The sequence below is a fragment of the Capsicum annuum genome, chromosome 1 (genome assembly GCF_002878395.1).
Source record: "Capsicum annuum cultivar UCD-10X-F1 chromosome 1, UCD10Xv1.1, whole genome shotgun sequence".
Lineage (NCBI taxonomy): Eukaryota > Viridiplantae > Streptophyta > Magnoliopsida > Solanales > Solanaceae > Capsicum > Capsicum annuum.
The window spans coordinates 160,647,032-160,662,063 of record NC_061111.1 but is presented as its reverse complement, the minus strand read 5'-3'; the positions used below and the strand labels follow the sequence as shown (position 1 = coordinate 160,662,063).

At 35.9% G+C, this 15,032-nt stretch overlaps 2 protein-coding genes across 2 annotated transcripts; one reads left to right on the top strand and one right to left on the bottom strand.

Annotated features, from left to right (window-relative positions):
- The first annotated feature begins 504 nt into the window (after positions 1-504).
- On the top strand, positions 505-3,759 carry LOC107853570 (E3 ubiquitin-protein ligase MARCHF8). The gene is made up of 7 exons (XM_016698558.2): positions 505-777; positions 882-953; positions 1,969-2,045; positions 2,446-2,599; positions 3,130-3,210; positions 3,330-3,425; positions 3,529-3,759. The coding sequence occupies exons 1-7, from the start codon at positions 616-618 to the stop codon at positions 3,568-3,570; spliced, it is 684 nt and encodes a 227-aa protein (XP_016554044.1). The 5' UTR covers positions 505-615; the 3' UTR covers positions 3,571-3,759.
- A 192-nt stretch (positions 3,760-3,951) lies between these two features.
- On the bottom strand, positions 3,952-14,963 carry LOC124888260 (DNA mismatch repair protein MSH6). The gene is made up of 21 exons (XM_047398664.1): positions 13,830-14,963; positions 12,949-13,042; positions 12,719-12,821; positions 12,582-12,635; positions 12,376-12,450; positions 11,983-12,051; positions 11,785-11,868; positions 11,463-11,657; positions 9,825-10,375; positions 9,622-9,751; positions 9,190-9,281; positions 8,911-9,089; positions 8,635-8,837; positions 8,453-8,554; positions 7,434-7,596; positions 6,170-6,459; positions 5,961-6,098; positions 5,407-5,486; positions 5,179-5,278; positions 4,813-4,942; positions 3,952-4,602 (listed from the first exon to the last, which is right to left on the bottom strand). Exons 1-21 carry the CDS (start codon positions 14,677-14,679, stop codon positions 4,337-4,339), a joined length of 3,948 nt encoding a protein of 1,315 aa, XP_047254620.1. The 5' UTR covers positions 14,680-14,963; the 3' UTR covers positions 3,952-4,336.
- Positions 14,964-15,032: the final 69 nt, after the last annotated feature.

Below are 15,032 nucleotides of genomic sequence, written 5' to 3'. Positions count from 1 at the left end.
ATCGATAAATAAAAATATAGACATCTACATATATAAAATAAAATTTGAATAAAAGGCAGTACACCTACTACTAACGTTAGTTAGCTCAAATTGAATCTAGGCAGCTCGAATTATGCCCTAAATAGAAATTAAATTAATTTGTAAACATTATAAAAATGAAAAACTATTCCTATATATCCGTTAATATGATTTGACAATTGAAATCGTAGCTGAATAGGCACAAAAAGAATATAAAGAATCTTCATCCATGATGGATAATTGCTTAATCATAGAGGTGGAAAATGGAAAAAAGATGGTCTAATTTGTTTAATATATATTATATTTTCTTTTTATAATTTTGGAAGATCCTAAAAGATTTAATTTAATTACTTTTAAGCGCGTATTCATTATGTCCACCTTGTACCTATGAGTTAGATTCATTTGAAAATTCCGAACGAGGGTACTTTTGGAATTTCACACACCATCTTCTCGGGTATATATTTATAAACTCTGAAGACTCCAAGAAACGAAGAAAACAGAGAAAAGAAGGAAAGAACAAAAAAAAAAAAAAAACATCAAGTAAAATTGAAGGAAATTTTCATTTTCTTTTTCTTTTTTTTGAAGAGAAAAATATTTATGAAAAGCAAAAGGCAGATGGGAGAAGTGATAATATATGTGGATGATTATGAATTCTTCTCTACTTCTTCTTCAACATATTTATGTAGGATTTGTCATGATGAAGAATTTGAAAGTTGTAAAAACTTAGAAGCTCCATGTGCATGTTCTGGAACTGTAAAGGTAATTACTACTGTTAATTTAATCTTTTTGGTGATGACGTTTTTTATTTTATATTTTTAGTGATCATATATTTTGTTTTTTGTTTTTTTTTGTTTTTTTTACAGTATGCGCACAGGGATTGTATTCAAAGATGGTGTAATGAAAAGGGAAATACAATCTGTGAAATTTGTTTACAGGTGCGAAATTTTTCTTCTTTTTTTTGATCATTCAAATTTCAAGAAATGAAATTAGTAAATTTGTACTATTTCCGTATACAACAAATATTATCTTCTTCTTGTAATTAATCCGAAACCATTTTTCTTGTTTTTCTTTTTTTTTTTTTTTTACCTCGTATCTTAATTATTTATTTATTCTTTATCTTTACAGAGAGCTTCCACCTTTTTTTTTGCTCCTTTAATGATTTCGAAGTCATAATTTAAGAGTCGAAGGTGGAGAGCATTTAGTATCCAAATAATTCATCATTTTTTCCTTCCTCTGTTTTTTCCCCTGTGCCATTTTATGCTAAGGTTTTTGGATTAGGAGGATTAAATTAGTGAATATTCAATATGTACTTGGGCAAAATTTATATGTTTAAAAATTGTGTCAAAATATTATAGCTCTTGCATAGTTAATAACAGTGTCACATAAAATATAACGCCAGCAAATTTTAGAGAAAATGAAGGCCAGAGACGATAGATAATTCAAATATGAAAGCAACAATTATTTTTAATATTATAGAAAATGACATATATTAGAGATATTATCTCAATCGTCTAATACTTATCTACTTCTTGACTGCTTGCTTATTCCTCAACGTACAATTTAAGCCACCCAATTTTCTATTCATCTTTTTTAATCCAATTTCGATTTTGACTGTTCATGCATTAATTTTAAAGAGATTAACTAATTTTATGCCACATGTAAAATCATATAGTAGTTAAAAATTCTCATCACTACTTTTAAATGTATTCCCCTTTTAAAGATTCTGACTAAATTAAACGTTTCTGTGATGTACTCTGTATGTGATTAATGGTATAAAAATGATGACATTGTTAACGTTGCAGAAAGTTGAATCCACTCTTTTAAAGTTGCTGACCAAATTAAGTGTTTCTTCGTTTGGTCTTTTCACGAACTCTGCATATATCGAAAGTGTTTTTTTTTTTAACGTACTTTGTATGTAAAAAAACAATGATGATATTTTTAACGTTGCAGAAATTTGAACCTGCATACACGGCTCCACCTCCTAAAAAGGTCCACTTGGTTGATCATAATACAGCTGCAATTATTAGGTATTTCCACCAATCTTCTGTTTGGTTTTTTCAATTAAAAGAACAAAACGATCCTTTTTATTTGGCACCATTACAATTTTAGACAAACTTTTTATTTTCTTTTTTTGTGTTTAAGATATTGCATTTGTCTCCATTGATTGACAGTTCATACGTGATACATACATGTCTTAATATTGTTTTCTCCGATATTAGATATATTAAATTACAATAAAGTAGTCTTACTAGTTTACTTACACGAGGGGTATATTTAAATGACTATTACTAACCGCACTTGCTAGTTAATGGATTTATGTTACATGCATTAACAACATAAAACTGTGGTTGCGTCGTTAAGAAATTTATTTATAACTATTTTATAAGTTATCTGATTGTATAAATATTTTTCCATTACGGTGTACAGAGGAAGTGTAGAAGCAGATGTAGAAAATGGAAGGGAGAGAGTGGAATCAGATTCAGAAGAAGAAAGAGAAATGTTGGTGAGGCGGAGTCAGTATTCTGAATGCTCACAAGCTGCCGATAGAAGTGCCTCTTTTTGTCGAACTATTGCTCTCATTGTAAGCACTCGCACGAAAATTTTACTTCAACTTATTTGGGATTAAGACGTAAGTAGTTACTATTTCATTAATATTTCAGTTTTGCTTAGTCTTTTTGTTGTACATACCTAATGACGAAATGAAGAAAGTTGAACTGAACAACCTTAAATGGTTAAAGATGGGAAATATTGACCATTAAGTTTAGTTGTGTTTTTAGAAACGTAACCCACCATTTATTGACAACTCGAATAACACATGTGGTTGATATTTAATTATGGAAATTAAACCAACATTCAAGTTATTCACTTGTACTTTATCGATTTGCACCCGAAAACATCAACCTAAAACAGCCAATTTTGGTTATCTTCACATGGCCTTGTGCATTATGCACTAGTTTGTGATCCTACGTGGATATTAATTAACGTCATTATCTAATTAATTGATTGATTATTAATATGGTATTAATTAATATCCATGGATATTTCTTTGATTTACTTTGGCAGTTTAACGTGTTAGCTATTTAACACTCTGGTATTAATTTAATTTGGCAGTTCACAATTCTGCTTATGATGAGACATTTGTTAGAGGTGCTCAATGGAGGAGCAAGAAATTACCCCTTTACACTTCCTACAGTAAGTGAACCAACTTTTTGATTCTGATGTTATTAACTATAGATTAATAATTTGGTACCAACTTGACTTCCCTAACAACTACTAGTATTTAACAACCTTATTTGCCCTATTATTTGCAGCTGATTATTATAAAAGCCACTGGAATACTCTTGCCTATGTACATTATACTCCTTTTAATCTCGAGAATTCAGATTATCATTAGACATCATTATCTGGTAATCTTATTTCTTTATATTTGTCAATTCAATCATTTTCAACCTGTTTGTTAGCTTCGTTCCATCAATACAATCTAACTATTTTGTTTCTTTCTTTTTTCAGGATTCAGAAGACAGGCTATCCAACTCTGACCAAGACAACTAATACAAGCGTCCAATTTGCATATTCTTTTTCATTAACTGTGTAATTTGTATTTCTAATTTTCTAAGCATCCTACTGATGCTTATCAAATTCTTCTTCATACACGTGGAGAATAATTAAAAGCTTCACTAAAAAGATTCCATGGCAGTTACATGATTATAGTAATACAATTACATTGCTTCTTTTAACAAACAATGCTTCTTTTAACAAACAACTACTCCCTACTTACTACTATTAGTCTACTACTTATATTAGGTTATTACTAACAAAGACATGCACGAAAGGGAAATACTTCTATATTTCAGTTAGGCCAACGACCGTGACCAAACTATTCTCGGGATCCAAGTCATTTGGAAGAGAAGCCAACTTTCTAAAACAGTTAGATATTGCCAACAAACTAGGTTGTTTTGATTAAATTATTATAGGGAACTACATACTGTATAGAGACAACCTAACCCTTCTCCATGCCCCTATGCCAATTACTACTATATTTGACTATTTACGATACATCCATGTGGTGAAAACTTGGGATAAAAGGAGAAAATAAACTTGGCCACAGTAACATCATTTCTTAGTGTAAAAAACATAATATCAAACCTTAATCAACGAGCTGAAGTCGCCAGAGCATGTTTCTATACAAAATTGGCAACTGAAAATAGTTGCGGAGCCCTCCAGAAATACTCTAGGGAGTAAGAATGCACGTATAGGGCGCTGTACATTAAGATTGTTTTTTTCAATTTGGACCAATGGATATCAGAACTGAACTGGCCTAAAAAGCGCTTGGGCGCTCTGCATATGATCTTTGTTCAAGGAGTATTCTTGCTCTGTTCTGCAATCCACTTAACTCACCAAGAACCACACCCTTGTTGCCGTCACATTTATTATGTACAACCAAATTTATCAATTTTTGGAGCAGTTTTGCTGTCTTCCCTGTCAAACTCTCAGAATAGTTTTCTTGAGATTGATTATTGTGGCCATAAATCTCAAGCTCTTCAGATTTTGCAGCAGCTCTCTGAAGCACATCATCAGGAAGTCCTGAAAAGAGTGGAGATTAAAGAATGTGGCTTAACATGCTAAAACTGAAATAAGTAGACCCAATTTCATAGACTAAAGTTGCCTCTCAACCCAAAACAACCCCCATTGGACCACAAAAGAGAGACGAATCCCCTGAAACTCTATGAGGTGGAATGAAAGCAACACAAAGCAAGGCTTCAAGACGCAGTAGAAAAAAGTTAACAGACATACCAGCAAGCCGTGCAACATTGACACCATAACTTTTAGGGCATGCACCTGGTGTCAACCTGTAAAGAAAAGTAACTTCCTCAAGACCTCCGGACCCTTTCCCAATTTGACATGCCATATGGCACAGCGAGACCTGCGCAACCAAAGAAACAGTATTCCAAATAAGTCAGCTACTGAGCATCAACTTTAGCAGCCTGATTGTTGAAATCAAAACTAATGAGTATCACCCAAAAGCATCAGATTATTAGCTGTCTGAATCAAATATGCTGCTAGCTATTGGATTAAAATGTTCAGTCCAAATGCGTGATCCCTGAAGTAATGCATATTAAATATGGCAATTGAAAGGAAGTGAAAGATCGAAGAAAGTACCCTGGAGTCTTTCTGATAGTCGGTAGATAATCGATGATAGTGGGTAGAAAACATTCCTCTACATTGCACCTTGTGGACAAAGTGCTCGAGAACCGACTCACTGCCAACAGGGCCAGAAAACATAAGAAACATAATGATTTTAGGTGAAAAGTGATGAGCAAATAAAGTCGATAAAATCCAAAATATAACAAATAAACATGTAATTTTTTTTGTATAATTGGCACATACGCTATTGCTTGTCCATCAGAAGTAGATGTACCGCGACCAAGTTCATCCAGTGCGACAAGTGAATTACGGCTTGCCGAAGACTGCAAATATTGATAATTGGTCAAAGCAAAACAAATGTTCAGAGCACTTCATCGAGACGAGTGTGGAACTAATATCAACAACCCAATTATGAGCTCTCCATTTTGCTTTGATAGCAACCATGTCCAAGGCCACCATAGCAAACACTAAAATATAAGTCAATTTTAATTCATTTTACATAATTCTCTCTCCTTCAATCCAAATTAAATAGTATTATAACTAACAAAACTGAATGGTAGTCAAGCAGTTGATTGATAACAGCCTTTTACTTGAAACTAATATCAACCTCATTTTGCTCTTAATAACATCCACGTCTGAAGGCCATCTAAGCAGATACCATAATATAACTTGATTATTATTTGTGCGTAGATAATTCTCTCTCTCTCACTCTCAGGCAAATGGTATTATATCTAGCAAAATCAGATGGCAGTCGAGCAATAAATTGATAACAGCTTTTAGAAATAATAAAATCTCACCAGCATTGAAGCAGTTTCCAAGAGTTCTGTCAAGAATGTACTCTGGCCTGCCATAATATGATCTTTGGCCCCCATTCTTACAAATATACGATCAACAGGTGATAAGTCAAACGATGATGCTGGTACATCAGCACCTACCTAAGAAGCACCAAGAGCTTTTAGCCATCAAACTATGAGAAAAACCCGAATTTTCTCTGGACACAACTCACCTGGGCCAATATTACAGCCATGCAGACTTGGCGTAAAAGAGTTGATTTCCCTCCCATGTTAGGACCAGTGAGAAGGATAAAGCTGGCATTTGGAGGACCGCTAAGTGAAACATTGTTGGAAACAAAGGTTCCCTTATCTAGAGAATCACTTCGAAGAACAGGATGTCCTAAATTTTCAGCAAGAAGAACTGGCACATCATCTTGACTTGGCACTGACTTGATATTTGGACGACATGTTGGTCCCTCATAATAATCGCTTGCAATTGATAAACTGATTAAAACATCCAATTCTGCAAGAGATAACATCACATTTTTATGTAAAAGATGCTCAATTTATTTCATTAAGCTTCTTTTGTTTTATATCAGATAATATAGCATATGCTCGTGAATCAAAGTTCATGAGCAAAAAGCTCTTTCTAAAGCAAGAGAAAATAGTTATGTTCAACACAATGCTCTTTACTGGAAATAGGCTTGGACAGTGTGACTAACTTCCAGATTTACACTAATTTGAAGACAAACAAGCATAGAATCAAATTTTTAAAAAAACTTAGAAATTGCTACAAATTAGGGGACCTCCCTCCGAGTTTGTTATAACACAGAGACCTTTTCTCTTTTCTGGAAAGCCGATGCCCTTCTAGCTACTGCTAAACAACAACAACAAACCCAGTATATTCCCACCTAGTGGCAACTGCTGCTTTACAAAAATCTAATAAAATTAAGAGAGAGTAATTGATATAAAAAGAATCACCCTTTTTACCCTCAAAAAACCAACACCTTTTATCCCTTCTTTTTATTTCGGATACACTATATGCATATATAGAAGAGACACAAAACAAAGAGAGACTTCATTTTGCACCTTTTTAGAGTTTTTTTTATGTTCCTAGTAACACTGTTCAGGTGGAGATGAGTGCTTTTATTGAGTGGACAGACTGACCAAGCTACTATAGGACAATGCATAAGTTTCCCAGCTCCAATTTTCTTAAGGAAAAGAGTATTATCAATTATGCATAAAAGGAACATAGGTAACTTCCATAGAACCCCATGTAGTTGCCCAAAGGTCAGCAGGAAAAACTGAGAACCGGAAAATGATCTTTTCTTTTTTCCACCATAAGAAAGTAAGATTTTTTTCCCAGAAAAACTTGAACTAGATTCACCATTAAGCACTATAGATATTATGCTCCAAAATAGGTAAAGAAATAGAGGAGGAACAGAGAGACTTAAGGGCAATATCTGATTCCATGTCCAAATTAAGGGTCAACAATACCTGCAGTGGTACTAACTAATTCTCTCCACTTATTATGATGTTCACAAAAACGTCCTATCAACCTCCGCAAAATGCTTTTTAGCTTAGATTCCTTCTCGGAATCAGCTTGTGAGAGCTCTCCAATTAATTTCTTTAAGGCTGGATTCCAGTACCTGAAATAGCCCTGAAGGGAAAATAGAAGATCGGTAAAGGCACCTGGCTGGAAATATTAGTTCTATAACCTATTAAAACAGTTGCAGTACTTCTAAAACCAAAGCAGGTGAACAGCTACTGCTAACCAACAAACCAGGGAACTAATCTACTACTCGGTGGTGATCTACTTGTTTAAATCTAGTATGGACATACTTTTTCTTGTCAGTGAGCATTCCTGAAGAGACAGGTAACATTTTCACTTTATCGTAGTTTTTTTTTTCAATTCCTTTGTCTATATTTATTTATGCTTATTGTTATTTGTCTCGGGCTGAATATACATATTTGTATTTTTCTCTCCATTTTCATTGAAGCCACACTTAATTTGTGCTTACAGCCCCAACGGGCCTTTAGAGCTCTTTTGTGCTTTTGATAACACTGCTACTATTACAGCTTTACATCATGCTCCTCATCCAACCATATATAGATAACCGCACAAAAGGAGATAATTCATCGCGTATCTCCTATGTTTGTAAGGAGGGATAATATAACTCACAAACAAACTACAAACACTGCAATTAATTGTTGTTAAGCTGCAGCATCACTGCATGGATGCACAGGTCAATAGAATTAAGAGCATGGCTGAGGCGCTAAGCAATTTATTTAAATTAGCATCTTCTACAAAATGGTTTTGAAACTATCATCTATGTCGACTCGAGCATCATTTTAATAACAACAGGCACTGCATGCAACTACGGAACCAGCTTTGGACTTTCTAAATCTCATTAGGAATAGCTAAACTTTGACGTCACATAGCAAGACATCTATTGAACACCATTTCCGACCACAGGTATGTTCAGCACTGTCCAAGTAGAAGTACGCCTACTAACCTTTTTCGATGACTGTAATTCATACTCCTTTGGAATGCTCCTGCACAAACTTTCTGGTACTTCCAAAAGATATGCATCTTTTCCTATTGTCACGTAATCTATCTGCAACATTCACAAATATGTGACGTGGATCTGGATAACCTCCTGATGCACAATAGGATATATATAAATTATGTTCTTACAGATGAGTCTCCAAGCAGTTTCCTCTGTTCCTTCAGGTGCTTGGTCAATTTAAGTTCAACCTCCTGAACTTGTTTACATGCAGCATCATATTCCTCATCAACCCCTTCATGAGGTATAATACGACCCGAGTTATTTGCTTCCACCCAATCAAAAGCATCCTTGAAATGCTTGAGAACTGAATCTACGTCTGGAAGACCTTTGCCTATAAATCCAATTAATACATCAGATACCACCAGAATTTGCAGCATGATTGAATAATTCAATTTGAATAGTACCGGGTGTTAATAGATGATGTAGTAGCACTGAGTCTGTGTTTCCCAAGATCATTCCAAGTGAAGAGCATGCATGCACCATTGATTCACATCCACGTAAAGCTGATATGAACTCTTGCAGTTGTTTCTTTGCTGCATCCTCATATAACGTCACTTTATTTGCATTTCTTCCATTTGCTTCACTGCATTAATGCAAATTAAAGAGAAAAATGCTTGAGCAATGACTACAAAAGAACTTGTAAGGAAAAAAGATTGTTGAATCTGAGAATTGTCAAACTTTACCTGCTCCCAAAGAGGCGGGCAAGCAATCGTTCCATATCAGGAAGCCTTGATAACTCTTTTCTAAACTCAAGAACAAAAGGTAGATTGAGCACCTAGAGAAAACATTGAGCATATTATACCATCTCATTTGTCGTAGCAGCTCCATTTAGAAGCTACCACAATATATGCAGCGGCAAATTATAAAGAGGAAAAATAAAGTTGGCAGCCAAAAGGACAAGCAAATTCAGGCCAGTCTGATTCTCGTGAAACTTTTTTTATTACAAAAATCCAACCTTTAGAAAGTACCTACCTGATAGATAGATAGATTAACATTTCTTACCCTCCCATGCCAAAAGGATTTAAATAATGCCGCAAGCAAAAGGCCACAAATCAAAAAGTGCATAAGTTCTCCATCAACAACACAAACGCGGAACTGTAGGAACCTGAATGTACCTTTAATCCAGCTACAGCATCCTGACGTTCTATAATAGATTCTGGATTATATAAGGGTCTTGCAAGCCATGATCTGAGCATCCTTTTTCCAAACGCAGTGATACAATGGTTGATTTGAGCATATAATGTCCTACATTAACGAATGAATCACCTCTAAGTTTGAAGACAATATAATCAACTAAATGCAATTAAGCTAAATATACCCTGAAGAATCTCCATTTCGACTGTTCTCAAATATCTCAAGATTCTCCAGTGCAGCTGCATCAAGAACCATATTCTGTTTTCGAGTACTATCACAAAAACCAGAAAGGGGAAGTAGTTCAAATTTCGCAAATTTGAGCAGGGATCCATCCAGAAAAGCTTGCTTCAAGTAGTATAGAGCTCCTCCGAGTGCTGAGAGTGCATAACTCCCATTCCCACCAAGATTTATAAGCTCACATAAAACATCTGGTAGAAAGTTACTTTCACCATCTTCCTCAGAGGTAGTGCTTTCATGTGATCCCATTTCATTTGGAGATGATGACAGAAGTGAAGAGCTCAGGTTCCTATATATTCCCTTCACCCCAGAAATCGTTCTCTCAGCATCCCAAAATTCAGAAAGAGGAATCAACTCATTCACCAGCGAATTTCGCGTGTGCCGCAGCAGCACTCTCTCAGTCTCGTGACTAAGCAATTTTGCTGGCTTTATTATTTCCACCGGTCTTAACTCAGAAAGTAGACAACACAAGGCACTACAATCTGAATCATCCTCAAACTGTTAAAGAAATACATCAAATTACTAACATTTCATTTCAGTAAATGAAGATTAACCAATATAGAGATCGAAAAGAGTACAGGGTGATGACAACGCTCCTTATAAAATTATATCTTTTAGATAACAAATTTAGAAGCTCTGTTGTACCAAGCGTCCTTCAAACAACTGGCAACAGAGAACCCCAGAAAAGATTTTAGACAGTAAACAAGCAGAAAGAACAGCTATGGAAGACCTAATCACCCCGCACATACTACTCTTGACTGTTCTTGCACTTACTTTCGTAACTAAACAAAACAAGTTGCTTCCAAACAAGCAGATAACTACATTAAATTAACGAGTTGTCAACACAGAAGAATTTTAGACATCATTGATAATGTAAATACGGAAAACGGCGATGCTTATGCTAGAAACCTAAATAGTGTAAGTTGGGGTTACGAGTGGGAGAGCTTTGAGGAAAGGAAAGAGAAACAAATTAATGAGGTTATGAAAGATGGAAAATCCAGGAAGCAGAACTGATACATATGTGTGCGTACCTAAACGATGAAAAAGTGATGTCAACTAATGCAGAAACCAGAGATGGAAAAGGTGCCAAGTTGGCCGGAGAATATCAACATTCACTGTTGGAACTTGGAAACAAAGATATAAAAGAAACCTCTGTTTAATTAAGTGAACTGAATATGACAAGAAATTGCCAAATATTTGCAGAATTAATAAATATGACATCAAGTTTTCTTTGTGCTCTTACTTTCAATTATTCAAGAAACATGGTTTGAGCTCATTATTAATACTGTTGACACTTGAATTTTTCAACCTGTCGATATGATTGATTAGCCAGTTATATGCCCTTAGCTTGTGAAGCGCACACATCACTATATGGGAAGGTTAATCAAAACTAATTCAGGTCCTAGTGAACATTCTCATGAAGTTAATCAAACTGCATTCAGAGAGAACATTCACGGGAAACTATCACCCATAGAAAGCAACCTTTTAGAATCAGACTGCCTGCAAACTACACATGCCTAGCAACAAAATGACTCAATTTTTTACCAATAAAGCTAATAAATTTCTTAAGCTATTTTTCCAGTACCTGTCCAATAATAATCTTGCTTGTGGTAATATCCACCACACAGACACCATAGGTATGCTTCTCCTGTCGGAATGCAGCAGTTTGAGAGTTTTCGGTCACTGCCATCAAATATGAAGCATCAGGGTTTGCCGCAAGCATTTCTCCCTCAGTTAATGTTCCTTTAGAGACCACTGCACATATTTCCCGTCTGACAACCTGGAAAAGGTATGCTGTGTCAGCTACAGAAAGAACTGAGAAGAAAGTAAAATTGTTATCACTATGACTGCTGTAATCTCATGTAGCACAATGTTTTTTTATCAGGATAATGTATCACAATGATGACCTTATCTCTAGATCCATTCTCTCTTCGACGATTCTCGAGCTGTTCAGGTGTCTCTGTTTGCTCAACCACAAGAACCCTATAACCCTGCTCCATCAAAACAACTCACAGTAAGAACACTGCCATGAAAAGACAAGGCAGTCTAACTAACATCAGAAACATAACACAGATACTGAACATTGAGCAACTAGCAATTACAACCTTCCGAGCCAACTTCTCTACATTCATTGAGAAGTTCTTTTCTGGAAATCCACAATGTGGTTGCTCTCCCTGGAGATACAGGCAACAGTCAGCTATAACTTCAATTCAAGATGCACAGAAACTTAAGGGTGAAATTGGAACATCCTATTGCAAGGAGAAACCGAGAAGGTTCAACCTTAAAGCAGAAACATGCAATTTACTCACAATGTGATACAGAGTATAGACCACTCCCTTCCTGGGCAGGGAAAAGTAAAAGTGAAGTATAAAAGATGCATGCTGGGACCCCATTTCTTCCCGCTCTTTTAGGCATATCTTCACATGTTGATGACTAAATTGTTTTTATCCTTTGTTCTCTTTGATTTTTCTATTTTTGGGTGCATAGACTCAAGTTACCTTCATATATTGCAAATGAAGTTCCTGGGCTCCAACATGTGCATCCATCTCATAGAGCTCATAGAATTTCCCCATCTGATTCATAAATCACGGGATAATTAAAATCATCTTCGAAAGGCCAAGTTGAAGAAGAAGAGATGAAAAGGCTGCAATACACCTTCATTGGCTAAAAGATTGAGCCTTCAATATGCTGCCACTATCATTACCTTAAAAAACAGAACTTTATCCATGTGCTTCGACTTGAACTCCCACCATTGTCTCTGAGCAACAATTACTCCATTTAAGCTCTCATTCTGATAGGGAAAATAATTCCAAAGATATCTAACCAGGAGAATCCAATTACCTGACCACCAGTTAAACCTTTTAAAAAACTAGGAGGTAGGTAGAGAGTCCTTGGATCATAATTGGCATCCCCTGGGGACCTCCTACTTGCATCCTTTCTATCTCTGTTTCAGTACAAGAAAAAAATCAGAAAAAAAGTTCATAACAAACAAAATGGTAAAATATCACCCATCTCCACCTAGATGAAATAAAAGACAACAAACAGTGAATAGATGTTACAAGAGTACTTACTTCCCAAGGAAAGGGAATTTCTCTGCTTCACGTTGTCCAAATCTATCTGCTGCACCACACAGCAGTACTTTGTCATTGTTGGATTCCTTGGCACCTGCAAGGCAACAGAGCCGCTTCAATTTTATTTCTATAACATTTAAGCCTCAATTTTTTCTTGTCAACCCTAACACCTAGGGAAGAAATTTTAAACAAATACGGTAACAAACTGCAAAATTAAAAGCTATGCCGAATTAGGCAACCTCGTTCCCCTCTTACTACAAGTCCACATTTTCATTTGGATCCAACCATCAAAATATAGTTCAGATTTCCCCCCTTCATTTATTTTTTTGGAACATTGGTAAAGTTGTGTTCTTCAGCTTTAAGGACATGCTGACTACCTTCAACAACTCACAGCATTAAGGACAAGCTCCCCCATTTTTTTGATATATGGAAGTTTTCTCTCATTTCCAATCTTCCCCTTCTAGGATGTTTCCTATTTGGCTTGTTCGAACCATTTTACACTTTCCTCGCAAAAATGAGGATCTTTAGTAAGAGCAGGTCGATTTTCTTGGTAAATCGAGCTTTTAACAATAAATTTAGTTTCCTAATTGTGAAACATTTAATTACTAGAATGCATCAAAGCAAACAATTTTTTCTCGATACAAAATCAAGGAGTCATAATAAGGCATACATACTTAGGATAACATACTCACAGTTTAATATGCTCATGTGAAAGAAAAAACAAATATAAATTCATAGCAAGACCACGGCAATATAGGAAGCGGACACTTATATGACAGTTATTATCACAATACAACACCATAACCGCCAAATGTTCTAGAGTATTCAACAAGTAAACTGTACTTAATTGGAACAAAAAAAATGCAAGCTCAATCACTTACAATTCACATTGGTTGCAACAGGCTCTTTCCCATTTACTCCGGTCACAGCTGAATTGTCCATTTTACTATTAGAACTCTTCTTATCTGCAGCAGTCTTACTCTTCTTACTCAAACTCGGAGTTAACTTCACCGCTTCATCAGTCTTCCGCTTCTTCGCCGCCGCCACCTGACTCCCACTCCCTTTCCTCCTTTTAGGTCCAACTACATCATCATCATCATCTTCCTCAATCTCCAAATCCATATCCTCGGAAACATCCTCACCTTCAGACGCTTGTTTATCAACATTCTTTCCCCAATCTTCATCCTCAGAATCATCCTCAACACTCTCTAAGCCATCCAATTTCTCTTCCTCCTCCTCAGCTTCCCCCATGGAAAATCTCCGCAACCGTCTCAACTTCCTCACAGGCTCCTTAACCCATTCAATTTTTTCTTCCGCTAAATCAATCATTTCCTCATCACCATCATCATACTTAACCAAATGCTCACCAGATTTACTATCAAAAGACTTGACACATCCTTCGTACCAAGCTTTATCCAATGGCCAGTAAACTTTCACTCTTTTATCCACTACCTCTTGTCCATATGACTGCTTAACGTCTGCAACGGCTGAAAGGGGGACGTCTATCTTCCGCTTTCCGTTTAGAGGAGAAGGCGTGGTAGGACTAGCACAAGGACTCGTAGTAGATTTAGGAATAGTATTAGGGTTAGGGTTAGGTTTGTGTTGGATTTGTTTGGGTAGAAGAGGGAAAGGGGAAGGAGAGGATAGTTTTTTGGAGAAGAAAGAGGTGATTTGGCTTTGTTGATTGACAAGGGGAGATCTGCCATTGCTGGCGCGGCGAGAAGAAGACATTTGTAAAAATGGCGAGAAAGAAATGCCGAGTGGCACTGAGCACTATTAGTGGAAGGAAGGAATGAATGAGAAAAAGAAGAAGAAGAATGAAGTTCACTATATATATATATATATATTGCTGGGTGGCAAAAGGCGGGAAGGGTGAACGATGAGAGATACGGTTGGCGGGAAGCCTACTCTTAGGCCTAAGCACTTTTTGCTGCTTAACTAGACACTGCAAATGGAGTGGGTGCCTGTGTTTTATTTTTCTCATACCTGCATGTTAATAGCACCATTCAACAAAGAGGGCACCATACTTAGGGGTAGTTTGGTTCGCAAATAAGTTAAATTGCAATTACAATGTGGGATTATAA

What these genes read in the sequence shown, in the direction of transcription:
- LOC107853570 (XM_016698558.2), top strand. Translation starts at nt 616, where the DNA reads ATGAAAAGCAAAAGGCAGATGGGAGAAGTGATAATATATGTGGATGAT. An exon ending in CATGTTCTGGAACTGTAAAG is followed by an intron (nt 778 to 881) that starts GTAATTACTACT and finishes TTTTTTTTACAG; the next exon opens with TATGCGCACAGGGATTGTAT. An exon ending in TCTGTGAAATTTGTTTACAG is followed by an intron (nt 954 to 1,968) that starts GTGCGAAATTTT and finishes TTAACGTTGCAG; the next exon opens with AAATTTGAACCTGCATACAC.
- LOC124888260 (XM_047398664.1), bottom strand. Translation starts at nt 14,679, where the DNA reads ATGTCTTCTTCTCGCCGCGCCAGCAATGGCAGATCTCCCCTTGTCAAT. An exon ending in GCAAGATTATTATTGGACAG is followed by an intron (nt 10,376 to 11,462) that starts GTACTGGAAAAA and finishes TTTCTTTAACAG; the next exon opens with TTTGAGGATGATTCAGATTG. An exon ending in ACATCATCTATTAACACCCG is followed by an intron (nt 8,838 to 8,910) that starts GTACTATTCAAA and finishes TTGGATTTATAG; the next exon opens with GCAAAGGTCTTCCAGACGTA.